Below are 17778 nucleotides of genomic sequence, written 5' to 3' on the forward strand. Positions count from 1 at the left end.
AAATCTAACCCTAAAAGGCAAAGAGAATTCAAGCAAAGAAACTTGGCTTCCTCTGCTCCCCCCCTGGATCTTTCAGAAAACAAAGCTTCCACTTGAGAGTCAGCAACTGACTCGAAGGGTAGTTTTGCTCCCATCTTTTAAGATTAACGCTGCTGATATGGACACATAGTCCAGTGACACGAAACTTCATCACCAGCCAGTATTTTATTAAGAGAAGTCCCTAAATGCTGTCACTCTTCTTCATTTCCACCAGTAGCTAGCAATAAGCTGCTTTTTCTGTCTGTCTAACTGGATCTTTCCCCTCACTCTTCCCCAACTGCAAAAAAAAAAATAGTGCCTGGGAGGGAGGTGTTTTATTTCATTCTGCAGCAAATCTCTCAAGGAAAAGAGTGCAATTTCTATGCTCTTCGACATTTAGATTACTAAATCTGTCATGATTTTAAACTTCCCAGGGGATGGATTGTTACATGTTTTTTTTTTTTTTTTTTTTTTGTACAAGGCCAAGAAAGAAGAGTGCTAGATTTTGCTTAAGGAATCTAGGCATTATTGTGAAATAAATTAATAAAAATTGGAAAAAAATCTCACCTTTGCCACTGGCACATGTCCATTCTGAGGATGCAGCTATTGGGGAAGCTTCTGCAATAAGCAACCTATGCCCATTGAAGGCCTTTGAATTTGACTTTTCTGTCAGCTAGCCAAAAGAGCCATCAAAACTCTGGGAGGAAAGGTTTATACTACCCTGTGCTGTTTATTGGACCTGCTGCTGTTTCCACGTGTGTAAGAGCTACGGTGCCAGCGAGCCCCAGCCAGTGCCACCTCCCTCCACCTGAAAATCTTTTCCCTTTCTCAACAGATACCCTTTCAGTATTTTTATAAAGAAACATTTTTTGCCTAATGTCCTTGCATTTGGTCTGTAGCCAGAGGAAAATATTTTGGGAAAGTGCGAGGCCACTTGGACAAGACAACCCTGGGAAATGGGACTGAAAAAAAAAAGAGGTGTTGTCACTTGTCACTTAGAAAAAAGATTGCTTTCCCTCCCCTTTTCTTGCACACAGTCATATCTTCAAAATCCGGGTTGGAAGACAAACTCTAATAATGACCTTTTATTTTTATTATCTAAGAATCCATAGGGTTTTCTCTCATGAGAGGAAGCACAGCTTTTGGAGATAATCACCAAGCAATCCAGACTGCAACTCATCTATCACAGACAGTTTAGCACCTACCACGTCACTCCTGTATATATAATTTGGTATTAACGTTGCAGATGTTTTCATTCACAGGGGGGTTTACTGTGCAATGGAACGGTCCACGTTAACATCCAGCTATCAAGAAGACAGAAAATGCCCATCGAAACAGACCTCTTCTGCATCCATCACCATATTGCCATTCTATCTGACAAGAGAAGGAAGTTCTACAATCTGACCAATCCACCTTTAAAAAAAATGGCATGCTGCTGAAAAGGATGCAAGTCCCTAGCCTGAACACAGGCCTTATAACACATCTCTGCCCCAGCACACGTAGCACTGAGCTTCAGCTACAGCCACATACAGCGTAATTCAAATGTACCTTGACTGTGCAAAAGAAAGATAACAACTTTCAAGAACCATCTAAAGATTCAAGTGCCACTCAGCCCTCTCCAGTGTTTTATAAACGCTGCCTGGAAAACCCTCCTTTGTAAGCTATTTCTGACCAATGAGGGAAAAAGTGCAGAAGCTGTATATTTCTTAACTAAAAGACAGAGTGACTACCCAGTGTTTCTGCAAGATGGATAATCTTGAGGCTTTCTCTTGGTGGCACTTGCGGCTTTCAGACGCAAGGAAAAGGTGATCTTTTCCTTCCAGCCATTTAGAGCAATTTCACAGAATCACAGAATTTTAGGGGTTGGAAGAGACCTCAAGAGATCATCAGGTCCAACCCCCAATGGTACTAATTTGTGGTACTGGGGCTAGGGAAAACACAGCCCAGCACAGATGAGGGAATCAGAGTCGCAGAGATGTAAATAGACAGGAAGAGCACAGTCCACATCATAATGTCCAAGGTGAGAGGAATTTACAGCACAAGCAAGGACAGCTGAAGACACAGGACAGACTAAGGCAGGTGAGCTTCTAACTTTTTGTCTCCTTTTCCTATACATGTCAAACGAATAAAACAGACCATTTTCAAGCCCCTAAAGGTGATACAGGCCTACATCCTCCCATGAAAGAGGGACTTGCAAGTGCCAAACTGAACGAGCCACTACAGCTGGGAAACAAGGGCAGGGAAAGGCTGCCCTGCTATCCCCAGTCCCAGAGCGACTGGGACACGTGGTTCTGTCCACAGCAAGGCTCAGTGAGAAGCCAGGGTACACTCAAAGAAGTGTAAAATGCTGTTTATTTTGTAACTGTGCCACGATATTATGTCATTCTCCCTTACTAACAATATTATTTTGCCCCTAAATACCATTCCCTTACATGCTCAATTTTGTGGTTCAGACTTAGCAGTGAGCATCCATGTCTAGGTATAACTGCACTACAGCTATGACAGAAACTCCGCAAATGCCCAAAACAGACAGGAGCCCATGTGGTTTTCTCTCTCATAAATACTCACTGACTTAACCGTATTTTCAGTGACATTTTCATTACTGTAACGATTCCATAAACACATTTTTAGGATTTTTGCCAAGGCTTTTCTTACACTAAGTGCTTGCATGTGTGTATTTTTTTGTATGCTTATTTTTATTATAAACTTTCTAGTGTACTATTCCTTCTGACTGCCAATGGTCAGGAATGGCTGTCCTGCCCTGAGGTTGTTTGTTTGTTTGTTTGTTTGCTTTCTTAGCTTTACAAACCCTTTCAGTAACATACAAGCTTCTATTCAGATGAATTAGTTGACTCAGTGCTTGTTCTGTCAGCTAGCACCCTACCTTAAGGCAGGCTTCCAAACACATCACTGTGCGTAAGCACGAGCTTCAGGTTGAAGTCAGATTTTGTCTAGAAAAGAGACACCTGAGAGAGGGCATAGTAGAGGTCTGTAAAATCATGACCATCACAGGGAAATTAACTGTTCTGCATTGTCTTTTCCACAGAGAAACTATGAAGCATAGTTGCTGTTCAAATTCAAATGCTTTGGGTGGCTATGACAGTAATCACTAAGAGTTAAAAAGCATTTGGGAAAACCAAAATCAGTTTCAGAAGTACATGCATGACATGCTAGAAGCTCTCTTGGGTAAACGGAGCTCTGCCAGTCCTAACAGCAGCATTGCAGTATTAGACTGAAGTCTGCAACAGGTGAAAATAGAATTTGACTTTATAGGAAGTTTTGAAGTGGCTAATCAGGTAGGAACACTGTGCACAGCACAGGAAAGTATATCAAATTTATGAGAGCAAGTTGCAGAAAGATAGCAGGACTGTAATAGCAGTATTTGGGATCAGTTAAAAACAAGAAGCGCAAAAACATCTTAGTGGCTAGTTTACTTTTTGAAATCAGTTGCACGCATCAGATTCTGATGAGCAACCATTTGAGTCCACAACAAAAAGTAAGAAAGCCCCCTGATCCCTGATGATCTGCTCACTGACAGACAGACCAAGTTGTCCAGTAAAATATCTGGCAGGTCTCCACAGCAATTAAAGCTCCTTCAGATACCCATACATGTACAAGCAGATCTGACCCACATCAACAGAGGGAATTTTTAGAGATGACTTTCTTTTCCAGAGATTGTCAAAGTTAGGTTAGGTTGTACTTCACGGTTATCCAAAAAAATAATTCAAAGACAATGAAAAAAACAAACAAAACAAGCCTTTGAACATTCACAGCAGTCACTGGTGAGGGATCACTTAAAATCATTGAAAGCAGGCTGTGCCATATAGGAAATGCAACATCTTTTGTGCTTTCAGAAATATTAACATAACAAGGTACCTTTGTGATGCACATGAGAAAGAAAATGAGAGCAAAAGCGACAGAGGGAAAGAATAAAGAGGGAGATATAAGACAAAACAAATGGGTGGATGGACAACTGGAATTACCAGCCTTTTTCCTAACATTTATTCTGTTCTCTTGACTTAGCATTGCTTCCATTCTTTTATGTCCATTTATTCCCCATCTTCTTCTCCCTGTATTTTGACTGAAAATTTCTTCCACTCCGGAAAGAATTGTTTCTGTTAGAGAAATTTAACTGCCCTTCTAGCCTTTTGTCTAGATCTATGACTTCCAGCTATGATCTCCATCACATGTTCATTAATAAGCTGTGTTCGTCCTTTGCCTGTTGTTGGTCCTGAAAAGCTTACAGCACACGATGCTCTCCCCTTTGCTTCCCTTCACTCCCTTGCAGAGGCAGCTGCTGGGTGCTGTGGCACAGGCTCAGCCCCACAGAAGCAGAGATGCCGTCCCTTTGTACATCCCATGCTCCTCCATTAGTCCAGGGGGATTCTGATGAGCTCCTGCAGTGCAGGTGAACAACAACTCCACCGCCATGGGGAGAAAAGAGAAAACATGCACGGCCCAAAGATTCTGCATTGTTCACTTGACTGCATTTATGCTAATTTCATCTGATATCCATTTTCTTGTGAGTGGGTACCACCTCTCCCTAACAAAATGGCCAAGAATCGATTATAAGTGAATAGAAAATTTAATTGCAGATACAGTTGATACTTCAAATACACTTCAAAATACCCTAACCCTGAACTGGGACATATATTCCAGGCTCATGTCTAAATTTATTGCATAAATGGAGAACAAATTGTAATTTATTTTTTTAATGTTTCCCCTCCTAATGTTTGAACACCTTGGCCACTGGACAAGAAACAGATAAACCACTGGGCAGTTCAACTGAAAATAAAAATGGTCTAACTTACATTGATCTGCTAAGAGATCTCTACAAGCAATCACAAACACATACAAAATAACTGAATGGCAGCAACTTATTTACAAAATCACAGAGTACTGGATGGTATTTCAGAAATAGAGTTGTTTTGTTTTGTTTTTAGTTGTTTACTACCTTCTGGTAATGATGCTGTATTCCCACTTTATACCTGTATTCCTCACAATCTGGGTAAACGTCACACAGGAAAACCCTAGTTTCACAGTATGCTCCTGATCTAGTGAAAGTAATCATGTTACTTATGAAAGCACAGGACTCACATACTGAGCCTGTTTTCTTCTTTTATGAAAAGCAGCAACACATCATCATTAGAATCAAACATTATCTAGAAGTCTAGAAATTTTCTTCCATAACATCTATTACATTAGTTTACTAGGGATATTAATTGGATTTCAGGGGCTTAGTGTCTATTGAATTGTTCCAGGAAGAGGATGGAGGCTGAAATGTAGGGGAGAAATCATTTAGAAATTGCAGCAATCTTTTATTTGTTTTCCAGTTTTCTGGGATTGAGCTGATTTCTGTGACACTGAAAGATCATTTTAAGTGTGCCAATATTTCTGAAATACCTTAAGATATGATTTTGGAAATATCTTTGTCTTATATTTTCTTTTTTTCAAGCAATACTCTTTGTAACTATCAACAGCTCTATGAATAAGGAGTGAAAGATACATAGACATGAGGGACTGGAAACATCAGCAGAAAATAACGATGTATTTATTTATTTTTAAGTGTAATGCTAGCTAGTACTAAGAGGAAATAATCTGAAACATAAGGACTGAATAATATAGGGGAAAACCTGGAAACATTAATCCTGAATGATTCAGAAGTGAAAATAAATACTGAATGTGGCTGGACAGTTTATAGGAATAACTTAGCCTATTTAAGGTCAGAATCAATCACTGAACAGTATTCAAAATTATTTCATTATTTTATGTGACTATATTCCACTTTATGAACTGCACACAATTTTTTCCACAGTAATAAGGGCCTCAAGTACTTGCTATTCAAAGCATGTGATCCATCATTTAAAGTGTTTGATACCAATTCACACACTGTCTGGATAACTCCCAATGAAACACAGAAGTCTTTAAAGCTGGCTGTACAAATGTTCCAATGTAAACAAACAGACTAGCTGAGATCCTTCCGCAAATTGAAAAAAAAAAAAAAAGATAGCTAATGCTGCTTTTTATTGCTCCAAATTTTGACTTTTTATTTGTTTGCCTCTTCCTCTTTTCAATGCCCTTTTACATAGTTCTGAAGACTGCTAAGTGTTCCCCCTAAATTTTCTCTTTCAACTAGAAAATCCAAATTCTCCAACTTCCTTGTAGGTCAGAAGTTACATATCTGCTCATTCTGCTTGCTCTGTTTCTGAATTCTCCCTGATTACTACACATCTTTCTAGAATCATGGTGCCTGAAGCAAGTCCTTACTCAGCAGCACGGAGCAAAGTATGAATATTTTTGCATGTGTAGGAGGACACCTTCCTGCAGAAACTGCCATGTTGTAAAGGCGCTATGTTATGTGAACAAACAAACACAAACAGGGAGAAGGTACCTCAAATATTCAGATAGTGAAAGCCAGAATTGGTCTTTTTCAGTTTAAAGAAATCTTTTCTCCAAATATCCATAATCTATGCCTTCAGTTTATTCAGCCCAAATTTTTAGGAACCTATTGAATGGCAGTTAGTGAATGATTGATCAAAGAAATGCAAGGCACCCCTTTCATTACTGCCTCAACCCTGTATAGGACAAATACATCTGAATATGCATACATCCAAATACATACACTTACACATACCACTGCTAAATCAACTAATTACATGTAAACACTTCTCAAGAACTGTATTTGTTCTTACAAAAACTCAGATTCTGTCCTCATGTATTATAAATTATCCTCAATTGTCTTTAGGAATGTGGAAAATAATATGCCACGAAATGTTATTTGGGGCACTGAGGAAGTTAAATATTTATGTTCAGTAGATATCCTTGATCCTCCATCTGTAGCCAGTGTGTGCTGTGAAGATATTTTAAAGTGACACATATATAACTGCTTTCCTGTTTTACTTAGTAGCCAATCTGTAGATCATGACTGGCTTCTGACTCTTGTTTTTAAGTAAATAGATTAACAGGTATGCTGGAGGTACCTCCACCGGTCAGTCACACTTGGGATGCACTGTTTCCCCTTCCCCATCCAAAGTCAAGTCAAACAAGAAAAATTTCTTGAGGACCCTCCTATTTCCTCCTTCTCACAAGTCTGGAGAAAAATATGGTGAAGTAACATGAGCTCAGATGTGCTCATGAAGACTTTTGTTTTGACTTACAAGAAAGATTATATGGATGTATTGATGTTAGTTTGTTGGCTTTTTTTAGTTTGTTTGTTTTGTTTTGTGTGTGTGTTGTTTTTTTTTGACAGAATTACTACAGAATCTAAATATTATTCAGTGATTCTGATTGGATTACAGAGAATATATTGATAAGCTCGCACACTGCCTCTCCAAGATCTGCTTTTTTCTTTTTACTTTTTCTTTTTTTTAATATTGGAGGTCCATACATTTGTTAGCAAAGTTTAAAAAACATTATCAAATTCAGCCTCCAGTCTAAGATCCGTTGTAAGGACCCTGTCTACAGCAAATGAGCACACAGTGCTCTCTAAAAATAAAAATATAAAAAATCCAGCATCTCTGAAGCACAGCCATATTCAAATCCTCAAGATAATTAAAAAACGAAGTGAGCCGTCATCTTGGAAAAGAAGTTATGAAAAGAGTAATTGTATCAGCAAATTTCTGGAGTGCAATCTGATATTGGTTCTGCCTCATCTCTTTCTGTAGACTATTCAACAATCAGAAGCTTTGACCATGTCCATTTGTCTAGTTCCCATGAACTTCACCCTTAAATTTGCTGTTCCAGAATCATAAAGCTAGCCTACAGAGACATGATTGGAAAGGCCTGGTGGAAACTGGACCTCACTGGGATGAGGTCTTGAACTGAACATCATGAAAAACAGAATAAAATAATTTTTTGCTATTATCATACAATGGTGATTGCTGTTACTGTATGACTTAACCACCTGCATTACAGAGGGATGAAAAATTAAAATGTTTTTACTGGGCAGATGCAGTGAATTTGAGAGCAAGAATGAGAAGAGAAAGTGTAAAACAAAATCTGTAACAATTTTAAAACAACCTTAAACAAATTGTGCAAAGATGAATCTTCCTTCCAAAAATTAAAGTGCTTTACCTAGCTTTCAAGCCAGCTGCAACTTCATCCCAGTTTCACATCTTTATTTACTGTAACTATGGAAATGCCATCAAAAATTCATTTGCTTCAGACAACCTGACTGCAATTTAAAAAATATTTCCTAACTCTCCAGCATGAAAACAGTATGAATGTATATAAACAGTATGTATATGCTTCCAGCAATGCAGCTTACCTTTGGAGATGCAAGCACAAGAAATAGCTCAGCAGAAGAGTACTCTGCTGTGATTTTTTTACTTCCATAAGACTAAGCAAAAAAAAACCTTAAACTAATATGAATGTGTTCTTAAAGAAAGGTTATAGAGAAAAGCAGCTGAAGGTTCCAAATCGTTAACAAAGTACATGTGACAATGTCCTCCTCATCCAAAACCACACACCATAAAAGCCTGAGAAAGGCTGCAGCCATGGTATTTCCTCTGCCACCAGAAAAGCACAGAGAATGCTGTGAGAAAGTCTATTCTCATTGTTCCTGAATCAGATGGTATAAATAAGTATCTCTGACTTCACTTGGCTACCCAAACCAGAAACTGAACAAGGATTTACCCCCAGAATTCCTCTGGAATGGTCAGATACAATTTATCAGGTAAATGGTGATAGACAATAGCACAAACACACAAATACAAGATAGGTTTGTCAGCAATTTCCACCAAACCCCTCTTCCCTGAAAGGTTCGCTATCCAGAGTTACCTCACCTTTGTAGCAGGGTAAGAACATGCAGATAGGAGTTGCCAAACAGCAGCTGACTTACAGAACAGTCTACTTCTTTGCTTCTTTGCATAGTCAATGGTGTATGTCTGATAGTTCGTTTCTAAGTATCTCTGGGAAGAATTGCTCTATAAATGTTGCTGAGAAGCCCAACGGAGCTACAGGGAGCTGATTCCATTCATTTAAAAAACTAATAATAAACATGTAAACGCTTCTTTAATTGGCATGAACTTCATCTGAGTTCTGTGGAACAAAACGGTTTTGGCTTAGTGCTTATTCAAATGTTAACAGTAACATACAAACATTAAACTGTTTGAGAAAAAGTAACACTTGGACGCTCTTTCCAGTCCAACATAAATAGAAATAAATGCTTTAAGATACGAAGTGCCTGTGCATCTGGATGGAGCAGAAAGGCTTTCACATAACATGCTATGCTTAGAGAAGAAACTTCAGTAGTTCAGTCTGCCTTTTCTTGCCGCAGCTGGGTGAATGACAGATCCTAGCTAGCAGAGCTTTTGTACTTCTGTAAAATAAACAAGACTGAACCGAGCACTCACAGGAATAAAACAATGTCAACTTCTCTATAAATGAGTATATATATATATATATATATAATATTGAGCTCTGGCTTGGAAATGGTGCTATAAGCAGTTTGGTGAACAGTCTAGAAGTATTCTGGTACAAGAAAGCCACAATGTTAGCTCAGTGACTTAGAGCAGAGGTCGGTGCATCTCCCATGAGGGCACGTAGGGTCTGTACTAGCAGTACTACTCTCCTCCTTGAACAGTGGAAGCATACTCCTATTACAAAAGCTATGACAGTTCTGGATGCTTCATCCCTCTGACACGAATATAACTGGTCTGCATTAGGAGAAGAATTTGCTGATTAGTCATGTACAATAAGCTTCTTATTTATAAAAGTTCCTCTTAATTTCCAGGCCAAAGGGAGATCAGAGATGAGGAAAACAAGAAAATCTTTCCTGCAGGTTGGTTGGTGGATTGTCACTAAGGCTATCCAAGACAGACAAATGAAAATTAAACTAACCATCATCATCTTAAATGCAAAAGGTCTTGGTTAAGTAGGCAGTGAGCTTACTCTCTTGTCACTGGTTTGTCTAGTGTAACTCACCGCATTACAGTGCATTAACAAAGGCTATTAAAGCTTTGAATGCGATTTCAAGAAAAATAGCCAACATTGATCTAACTCCTCCAGTTTTAACAGGGGCAGAGGAACACACTGAGAATTTATCCATTATGCAAAAGGAGGCAAGTTAATAAAACCAAAGAGATTATTATGAACTTCAAGGAGTTGTCATAATCAAATTCCTACTTCTAGGAAAATGCATTTGACTGTCCAGAATATAATACACAGAAATGATTACTTTCTGCTCATTCTTTCATAGTAGTGTTTTGAATGTTCAGAAGAAAATAGCTTTCTACTGATGAAACACCACACTTTTGCTCTTCTTTGGGGAAAGTACTACTTTGGGAATGTATGTACAAATGCCAATGTGTCATGAAGCACTCATTCTCTATTCCTTTTCTCCTCAAGATGAACATGCTGGCAAGCAAGATTCTTACTTGATAATATGTTGATACTTTGAAAAAGCTTAGGAACACTGAAATTTACTTGAGTCTGATATCTGTCCTCCAATACAGTGAGGAAAACCTTCTTCATCCATACCAGGAATTTAATATAGTTGCTGCCCAGTGGCAATGATTTCAGTGGTTTTTCGTGAAAGATCTGAGAGACAAGCCAAACAGATCACTCAAATGTCTTCTTAATCATAGTGTTAGTATGAACTCAGAGTACTTACTTCCAGAGTTCATTGATCTTTTAGAAATTCATTAAAGTACTTTTTTTTTTCTAAAAAAAAAGAAGCATATGAAGCATATGGGATGCCTGTAGCAGTTCATAACTTACATGACTTAAGTTTACAGTTCCTGGGAACAAGTTCACATGATTTAATAGTTACACTAGAAAAAAAGTAGTGGAAACACTGAACTGAGAACCAAAGATCAATAGATACAAGACTGCTTACAACTTTATCTATAGTAAAAGTAATAGAATCAATGAAACGCTTGCAGATGGCATCAAGCTGACAGGCTGTCTGCTGTCTTTGCTAGACACGCCATAGGCCGTGCTTTGATCTATTACAGCCAGGAAAGAAGCCTAAAAAAAAAAAAAAAAAAAAGACTGTAGGATGGAAATGCAAGTCCACTGAAATCTGTGTGAGCACCACCAGTCATGGCTGTGCTCCCAGCTCCTGTTTTGCCATGGTACAACAGAGATAATAAGCTGGCCCGCTTCCTTTACACGGTATTCTCTGGTGTTAGGATAATTATTATGTCTCCCCCAACACTAAAATTTGATGCAGTTTGAAGAAAGTATGAGTTGTTACTATAATGTGTTTTAGGTGTTCCTTACAAACTTTTCCTTTCCAGGACAATTTAGGCTCATTTTAAGTTTCCAAAAAAAATCTCGGTCATTTGTCTTTTAAAATAATTTTGCCAATGGCCAAACATGCAATTGAGCTACTTTTTCCTCAGTCCTGAAGAAAAAACTATTAAGATGTTTGGGATCAGATTCCTATGGTTTAATTATAGTAATACTAAGCAGTTTGAACATTATTGAAGATAATTTAATTGTCTCCATAGGACTTTTTTTTGTATGGGGATAAAATGTATTAATGATACAATCAAGGTAGCAAAAAAATGTTCATTATTTCAAGACTAATTGTGTAGGGACAAAACATCTATGAAATAAGGTATGAGATCTGTGTAGCACAGATGAATTAGAAAGCACCAACATCTTACTCAAATTCTGTTTCACTCCCTTTTTAACCTTGGTGTCACTGGGGCAAATATTTCCTTTGATCAGAAATATATTTTTCCAAGGATGCTATATTTCATTTGAAACAGCACAAATTAGCTTTCTAAAATAAAAAAACAATATATAATCTTTTGGCAAAGAGGTTTAAAAGAATACATATTACGGCCAAAATGTGTGCCACTTGGCTTCATTAAATAAACCCTCAGGAAACTTATTTAAAAGAAAAATACTCAAAACCTACACAGAGAATGCATAATACTGCCACCAAGCACATTCTGGTGGAACTGAAGACAAGTCTTATTTAATCCCAAAGCATATGTTAAAAGTTAAGACTTTCATTTGTAATCTTGGTTATTTTTCAGAAATGCACATACACTCTAGATTTTAAAACAAAGACACTATCAGCTTTGATCATCCCCTGGGCCAATGCCCCAACCTTTTAAATGCAGCTGAAAAACAGCTCATCTGAACTCTTCCACAGTATGAGAAACATGACTCAATGTTGTTCTGCTTTAGCATAGGATCACAGGATCATTTTATTTGGAAGAGACCTCAGGAGGTCTCCAGCCCAATGCCCTGCCTAAAGCAAGGTCAGCCATAAGGTCAGACCAGGCTGCTCAGGGCTTTATCCAGTTGTATCCAGGTGGCTCTTGAACACCTCCAAGGACAGAGCCTTCACAGCTTCACTGGGCAACCTGCTCTGTCTCTTGTCTTCCCACCACGCATCACTGTGAAGAGCCCCACTCCACGTGCTCATAACCCTCCCACAGGTACTGAGGGGCAGCTGTTCAGTCCCCTCAAAGGCAATTGTTGTCCAGGCTGAACAAGCCATGTTCCTGAAGCCTCTCCTCACCGGGCAAGTGCTCCGGCAGCCAGAATCACCTCAGTGGTCCCCCTCTAGATTTGCTCCAGTTCCTTCATATCTTTCTTGCACTGGGAGGCTTAAAAGTAGACATTGTATTCTAAATGGAGCCTACTAAGCACTGAGTATAAGGGGATAATCACTTTCCTCAAGCTACTGGCTGTGCTCCTACTCCTACAGCCCAAGACAGCGTTGGCTTTCTTTGCTGCCAGGGCCCACTGCTGGCTCCTGTTCAGTTTGCTGTCTAACAAGACTCTCCCATATTTTCAGCATAAATGTCCCCCAGTCAGCGAGTTCCCAACTTTTGTATGTCCAGTCTGGCTTACACTATATCATAGACTAGCTGTTTTTCTAGAAAGTATAAGTTAACATTGCCAAGTGTGTCTCTTAAAAATAAGGATCTTTATTCTGTTTTGACATGGCAGTCAGCTAGCAGATCCCAGTGAAAGAGCCAGAGCTGACACACAGACATAGGAAGACAGAAAATATACGACACAAACAATGCAAGCAATTGTAGGCTGGATGGATTGGCCTAATACTAGCAGCTTTGGACTGCATTCCCTTTTCACTGGTGGACACAATACTAAACAGAATCAGCACAGGCAAGATGCATGCAGAATGACATCAGTTATGGCTAGAGTATGTTCTGTATCAATTCTTTCATTTTTTTTCACTTTATGTGCTAAACAATAAACTTTGTCATACAGGTGAAAGTATTGGTTGAGGTAGACAGGTACTCCTTCCACACTTAACGTTTAGTCCTAGGTGTATGCTTACCTAGACTGCAAGATCTGTACTTTCAAAATATATCCTGATTTTGTGTCCTACATCAGACTGGCATACAGCGGTCTGCAGCCAGGTCACCTGTGTAACCCTAATCTATGGATGCAAATCTGAAAGTGGACATCAGACATTTTCAGTGACACGGAGAAAATGAATTGAAAACTGTTCACTCTCTCCCCTTATTCTCCCCTCTAGGTCTGAGTCTTTACTATGGAAAAAGACAATACTCTATAAAAACTACAGCACTGTTGCATTTAATTGTCTAAAAGGCAAGTTTGCTGGAAATGCTTTGGATAGAACTTACAATGATGAGAAGCGTGACAGAAGAGAGAATGTTGCCTGAAACCACAGGTTAATAAAGTATACTGCTTTTATAAAGTAGAGAAATATTCATGTCTTTAGTCTTACAATCAAATAAAATAAAAAGAATACATTTACGTGAGGGTGGTATAGTTTAGCAAAAATTTACCTGTAAGTTGGTCAGAATATTTGTTCTATTAACTAATGTCACAAAAACTTTGAAACTTTTTTTTTTAATTATAGTGTTTTTAAATTATAGACGAAAGTTGGAAGAGTTAACTTTTACCTCACAAGATTACTATTACCTATATTATCCTGCTCTACATTAGGAGGTCTCTCTAATTCTATCTGGTTTGTTGAACAACAATGTTGACACCTTGATCTTGACAGCTCATTTTCTGCCATCACCATGCTATTTAACTGTTTAGAGCCTCTCCTTTAATAATACTGCCAAACAGCAAGTAGCCAGCTAGTAGAGCTGTTGGTGTGATGACACACAAAACATGATTTATTCAGAGGCAAACTCTCCATTCATTCAGGTTGATTCTTTTGCATCCACTGCCAACACATTCAGCCACATTTATTTTAGCTGAGCTACACTCAAACTGGGAGTAATCACTTAGTTCCTTTATTGGAATATATGTAGGAATTTTGGCATATCTCCTTTTATAAGATTTACAGTAAAATGCTTCTCATTTATACAGCTGTAGTTCTGACCTGTGTTTTAAGGATAGTGCCACCTCTGTTAATAATTCTTCTTTTCCGTGCACTTCGTATGCTGGAACAAATTTAGTTTAATAGAAAACTGACTGAAGAGCAAATATGCATACATGATTGTAGAAATATAGCAATTTCCATAACCACTGCCCGGCTAGCAATCTGGGACCTGTTTCACAATTGTAACATGCTACAGGGGTACATCAATACTCTAGTAACACTTCTGCCATAAGACAGCTGCAAAGGCTGCCTGGTGGAATCCTATTGTAGGACAGCTGCCAAATCTGCTAAACAGTAAAAAAGTGCTAGGGCACTCTACCACTCCATGGAAGAGTTCAGAGTTCCCAAATGAATCCTAATATATTTCAGGAGATTTTGTATAGAACCTTATGTAGAGCCACAATGAAAAAATAAGGTTAGTTGAATTCTGCCAGGTGATTATCTTGCTCTCTGATGCATTGCTGAATCATATTAAATACAGTAGTTCTTAACTGAGCATGTACGCTTCCCAAAAGCATAGTAAAACAATCTCTCCAAGTCTAGGCTACTTTCATGAAGTTGATGCCCTACTAATAACTGTATATATATATATATATATACTGAATAACAGTCCTATTCTACACTACATGTATAGCCCTACTACCAAATAATGCAAATACCTGATAAGGATTTTGGGTGTGCTAAAAGCACAAGCTGCCCCAAGACAATTACTGGAAACTCAGAGCAAACTAATCTGGACATTTCAGGGTAAGAATGCAGCAAGAGGGCTAGAACATTGTAAGTATTCTTGAAAGGATTCCTATTTTTAAAAGGTAGATAGGAACTAACAGTTTTAGAAATGTTGGACGTTACTCCTGGTCATAGGAACAAGACTCCATGTGTCCACACTGAACGTGCTTTCCAGTCTGGAAGTGTGCCCTGAAATCCAGTTAATCATGTGACAACCTACATCAAATTTTCCTCAGAGGTTTTGGTAAAGTTTTCATCTACTAAAAATCTCATTAGGGAAGATAAGCAATGCAGTGACTAAAAAATGACATGACTACACCTAACATGCTAGTCTTATCCAGTAATTTTCCATATAATTATATCACAGTGGTGCTTAAATAATCATTACTATGGTTTAATACTTTTCATCTATTTTATCTGTTAATAAGTTTATTTAATATTTGAAAGTGCTTTAAGATTCCCTTAAGGAAAGAACTGAAGAAAAAAACTGCTTAGTTCTCCTCTTCTGGAAGTATAAAAAGATAAGGTTACCCTTGAGTCTGCCGTACAGTAGGACATGTGATCGCTGTGCACAACCAATGGAGGATGGAGAACTTTATACTGAGTTCACTTGAGTATTGACTCACTTCTGAAAAGTGGCACTTAGCACCTGAAGCTTAAATAAGTAAATAAAAATCAACCTACAGATAGGCTTTTACATTTAAGCTTTTGTTTCCAAGAAAAAAGTAGCTTGATCTTTAGAAGGTACTGAGCTTATAGAAAGCATCCACTGATTCTAAGAAGGACCCGCAGAAAGGCCAGCAATTTTGAGACAGTGAGTCATCAGTCTTTAGATACGGACTTGAGGAATTAAATTAGTCATTAAATAAGAGACCAAATATCTATTTACTCTCTAATTATAGGAATCTAGGTCAAGATTTTCAGAAAGTACAAAGCCAGATGTTAGATGAACAGAATTCCATTTTATTTGCAACATTTAATCGAACCATCACAAGGTGCCTGAACTAATTACATAACCCTATTGCTATAATTTTTACCATTGCTGACCCTATTCCTATGTTACCATTGCTAGTGTAGCCTCTGAATAAAACCACACTAATCTTTTCAGAGAAGAATACTCATCTCTACATAAGAATTGTAAAAATGCATTGAGTGCAGCAGAAATAAAATAACATGGCTTTTGTTGGTAATTAGTTGCAACAATGTAGAAATTACCCTAATCAACAGGGACCTGATAGCTGTAAGAAAACAGAGCAATTTAACCAGTCCCATGGCTTGACCATTCTGAATTTCAAAGCCTTTATCACCTAGGTTATGCAGGTACTTCTGCCACTTGATACTGATATCCAAATTGGTTTCTAAGCCTTTTTCTAAAAGGACAAAAACAAATAGAATTGCATGCATTAAATAAAAAATAAATAAATAAATAAATAAGTGTTCATCATAATCAAGAGAAAAGGAAAAACACAATAAGAAAATGAATATTACTCTGAGTCCATCTTAAGAGTTAATATGCATTCCCAACATAAATATCTTTGGACTTGAGACCTACTTACATTGATCATAGCATATATATTCAGATATCAAAATACAGTCACAAGAGCCTAACACCTAGAACAAATTCAGGATATCGACAGAAGTTCTATAAGGATCTCATACCTCTTCACCCAGAGACAAGTTTGGCCCTTCAGTGCAAGAAGTGATATATATTATATCTGACCCTCCACCACCTTCACTACAACCTTGCTTATCTCAACTCTGTAGATTCAGATTCTCATTCATTTTTCTGCCTGGCGCTCCCCAGATTTTTAATCAGGATGTGCCTCTAGCCTCTCCCTTGATTTCACACCACTGTGCTCCTCTTCCTTTTCTATCTTTCTGGTTTCCTCCACTCACAAATGTCCCAATATGACACAGGTTTTGCTTGTGTATTATGGTAAATAATATCAGTCAAGGACCAGATGCCTCATTCAGGGACTTGTGCAAATACAGGATCGGTGCATTCCAGATGGGTAGAACTGTTTGTTTTACCTCCAGGAGCCAGTGTCTGGACACTGTGCCACCCACTCTTCCTTGCCCTGAAAGCAGTGAATGAGTTAAAATGAACAATGAATAATTTTACACAGAAACCACCAGGAATGTGTATTCCTACTGGTTTGTCTTTTTGGCTACATTCGCCTTTTGAGAATACCAGTTGGGAAAATTGTTTAGAACTCAGACACAGGGAACAATAAAACCGCTAAACTAAACTGCTAGAAAGTCAGTGTGTAGATGGAACATGTTACAGCTGCGCCAAGGAAAAGCTGGGTAGCACAGCACGAGAGAAACTCAGGAGGGTTCCAGAGTTGTGATCGAGTGGACATTTGGAACATAAAGTAGCTGCTTCTTCATAGCTATTCCTTCTTAGAAAGGGAAACACAAGCCTTTCTGATAATCACTTTGTGTTATCTCACTGCTGTGAAAATATTTCCAAAAGACTGAGACCTAGTAGCATTATAACTGTAACCAGAACAATTACACCAGATTTAGAGAAACAAATATAATAGAAAAATCTTCAGTTAACTAAATAATTTAAAAACAAACTAATAAATCCAACACTATTTCTCCTGTAAATGCCATTCAGCTTGCTTTTTCCCCCTCCCTCTGTCCCCAAAGAGCAAAAACCTACTGTATAATGCCTTCTGAAGGCTGTCTGCCTGCTATCCTTACTGCCCACCTACCGTAGGGAGCAGCTCCTCCCA

The 17778-nt window shown here is 38.2% G+C and overlaps 1 protein-coding gene across 2 annotated transcripts in view; it reads right to left on the reverse strand.

The window, feature by feature from the left end:
- Positions 1–17778, reverse strand: part of LOC310892524 (uncharacterized protein) — a 101228-nt gene that overhangs the window by 898 nt on the left and 82552 nt on the right. The window contains exon 4 of one of the 2 annotated variants that reach the window (XM_083820392.1): positions 832–17115. The exons of the other annotated variant lie outside the window; for it this stretch is intronic. Coding sequence (XP_083676518.1) covers positions 17065–17115 — 51 coding nt within the window. The 3' untranslated portion in view covers positions 832–17064. Of the gene's footprint in view, positions 1–831; positions 17116–17778 lie in introns of those variants that run through there. 2 annotated transcript variants of the gene reach the window in all.

Source organism: Anser anser, assembly GCF_964211835.1.
Source record: "Anser anser genome assembly, chromosome: 1".
Lineage (NCBI taxonomy): Eukaryota > Metazoa > Chordata > Aves > Anseriformes > Anatidae > Anser > Anser anser.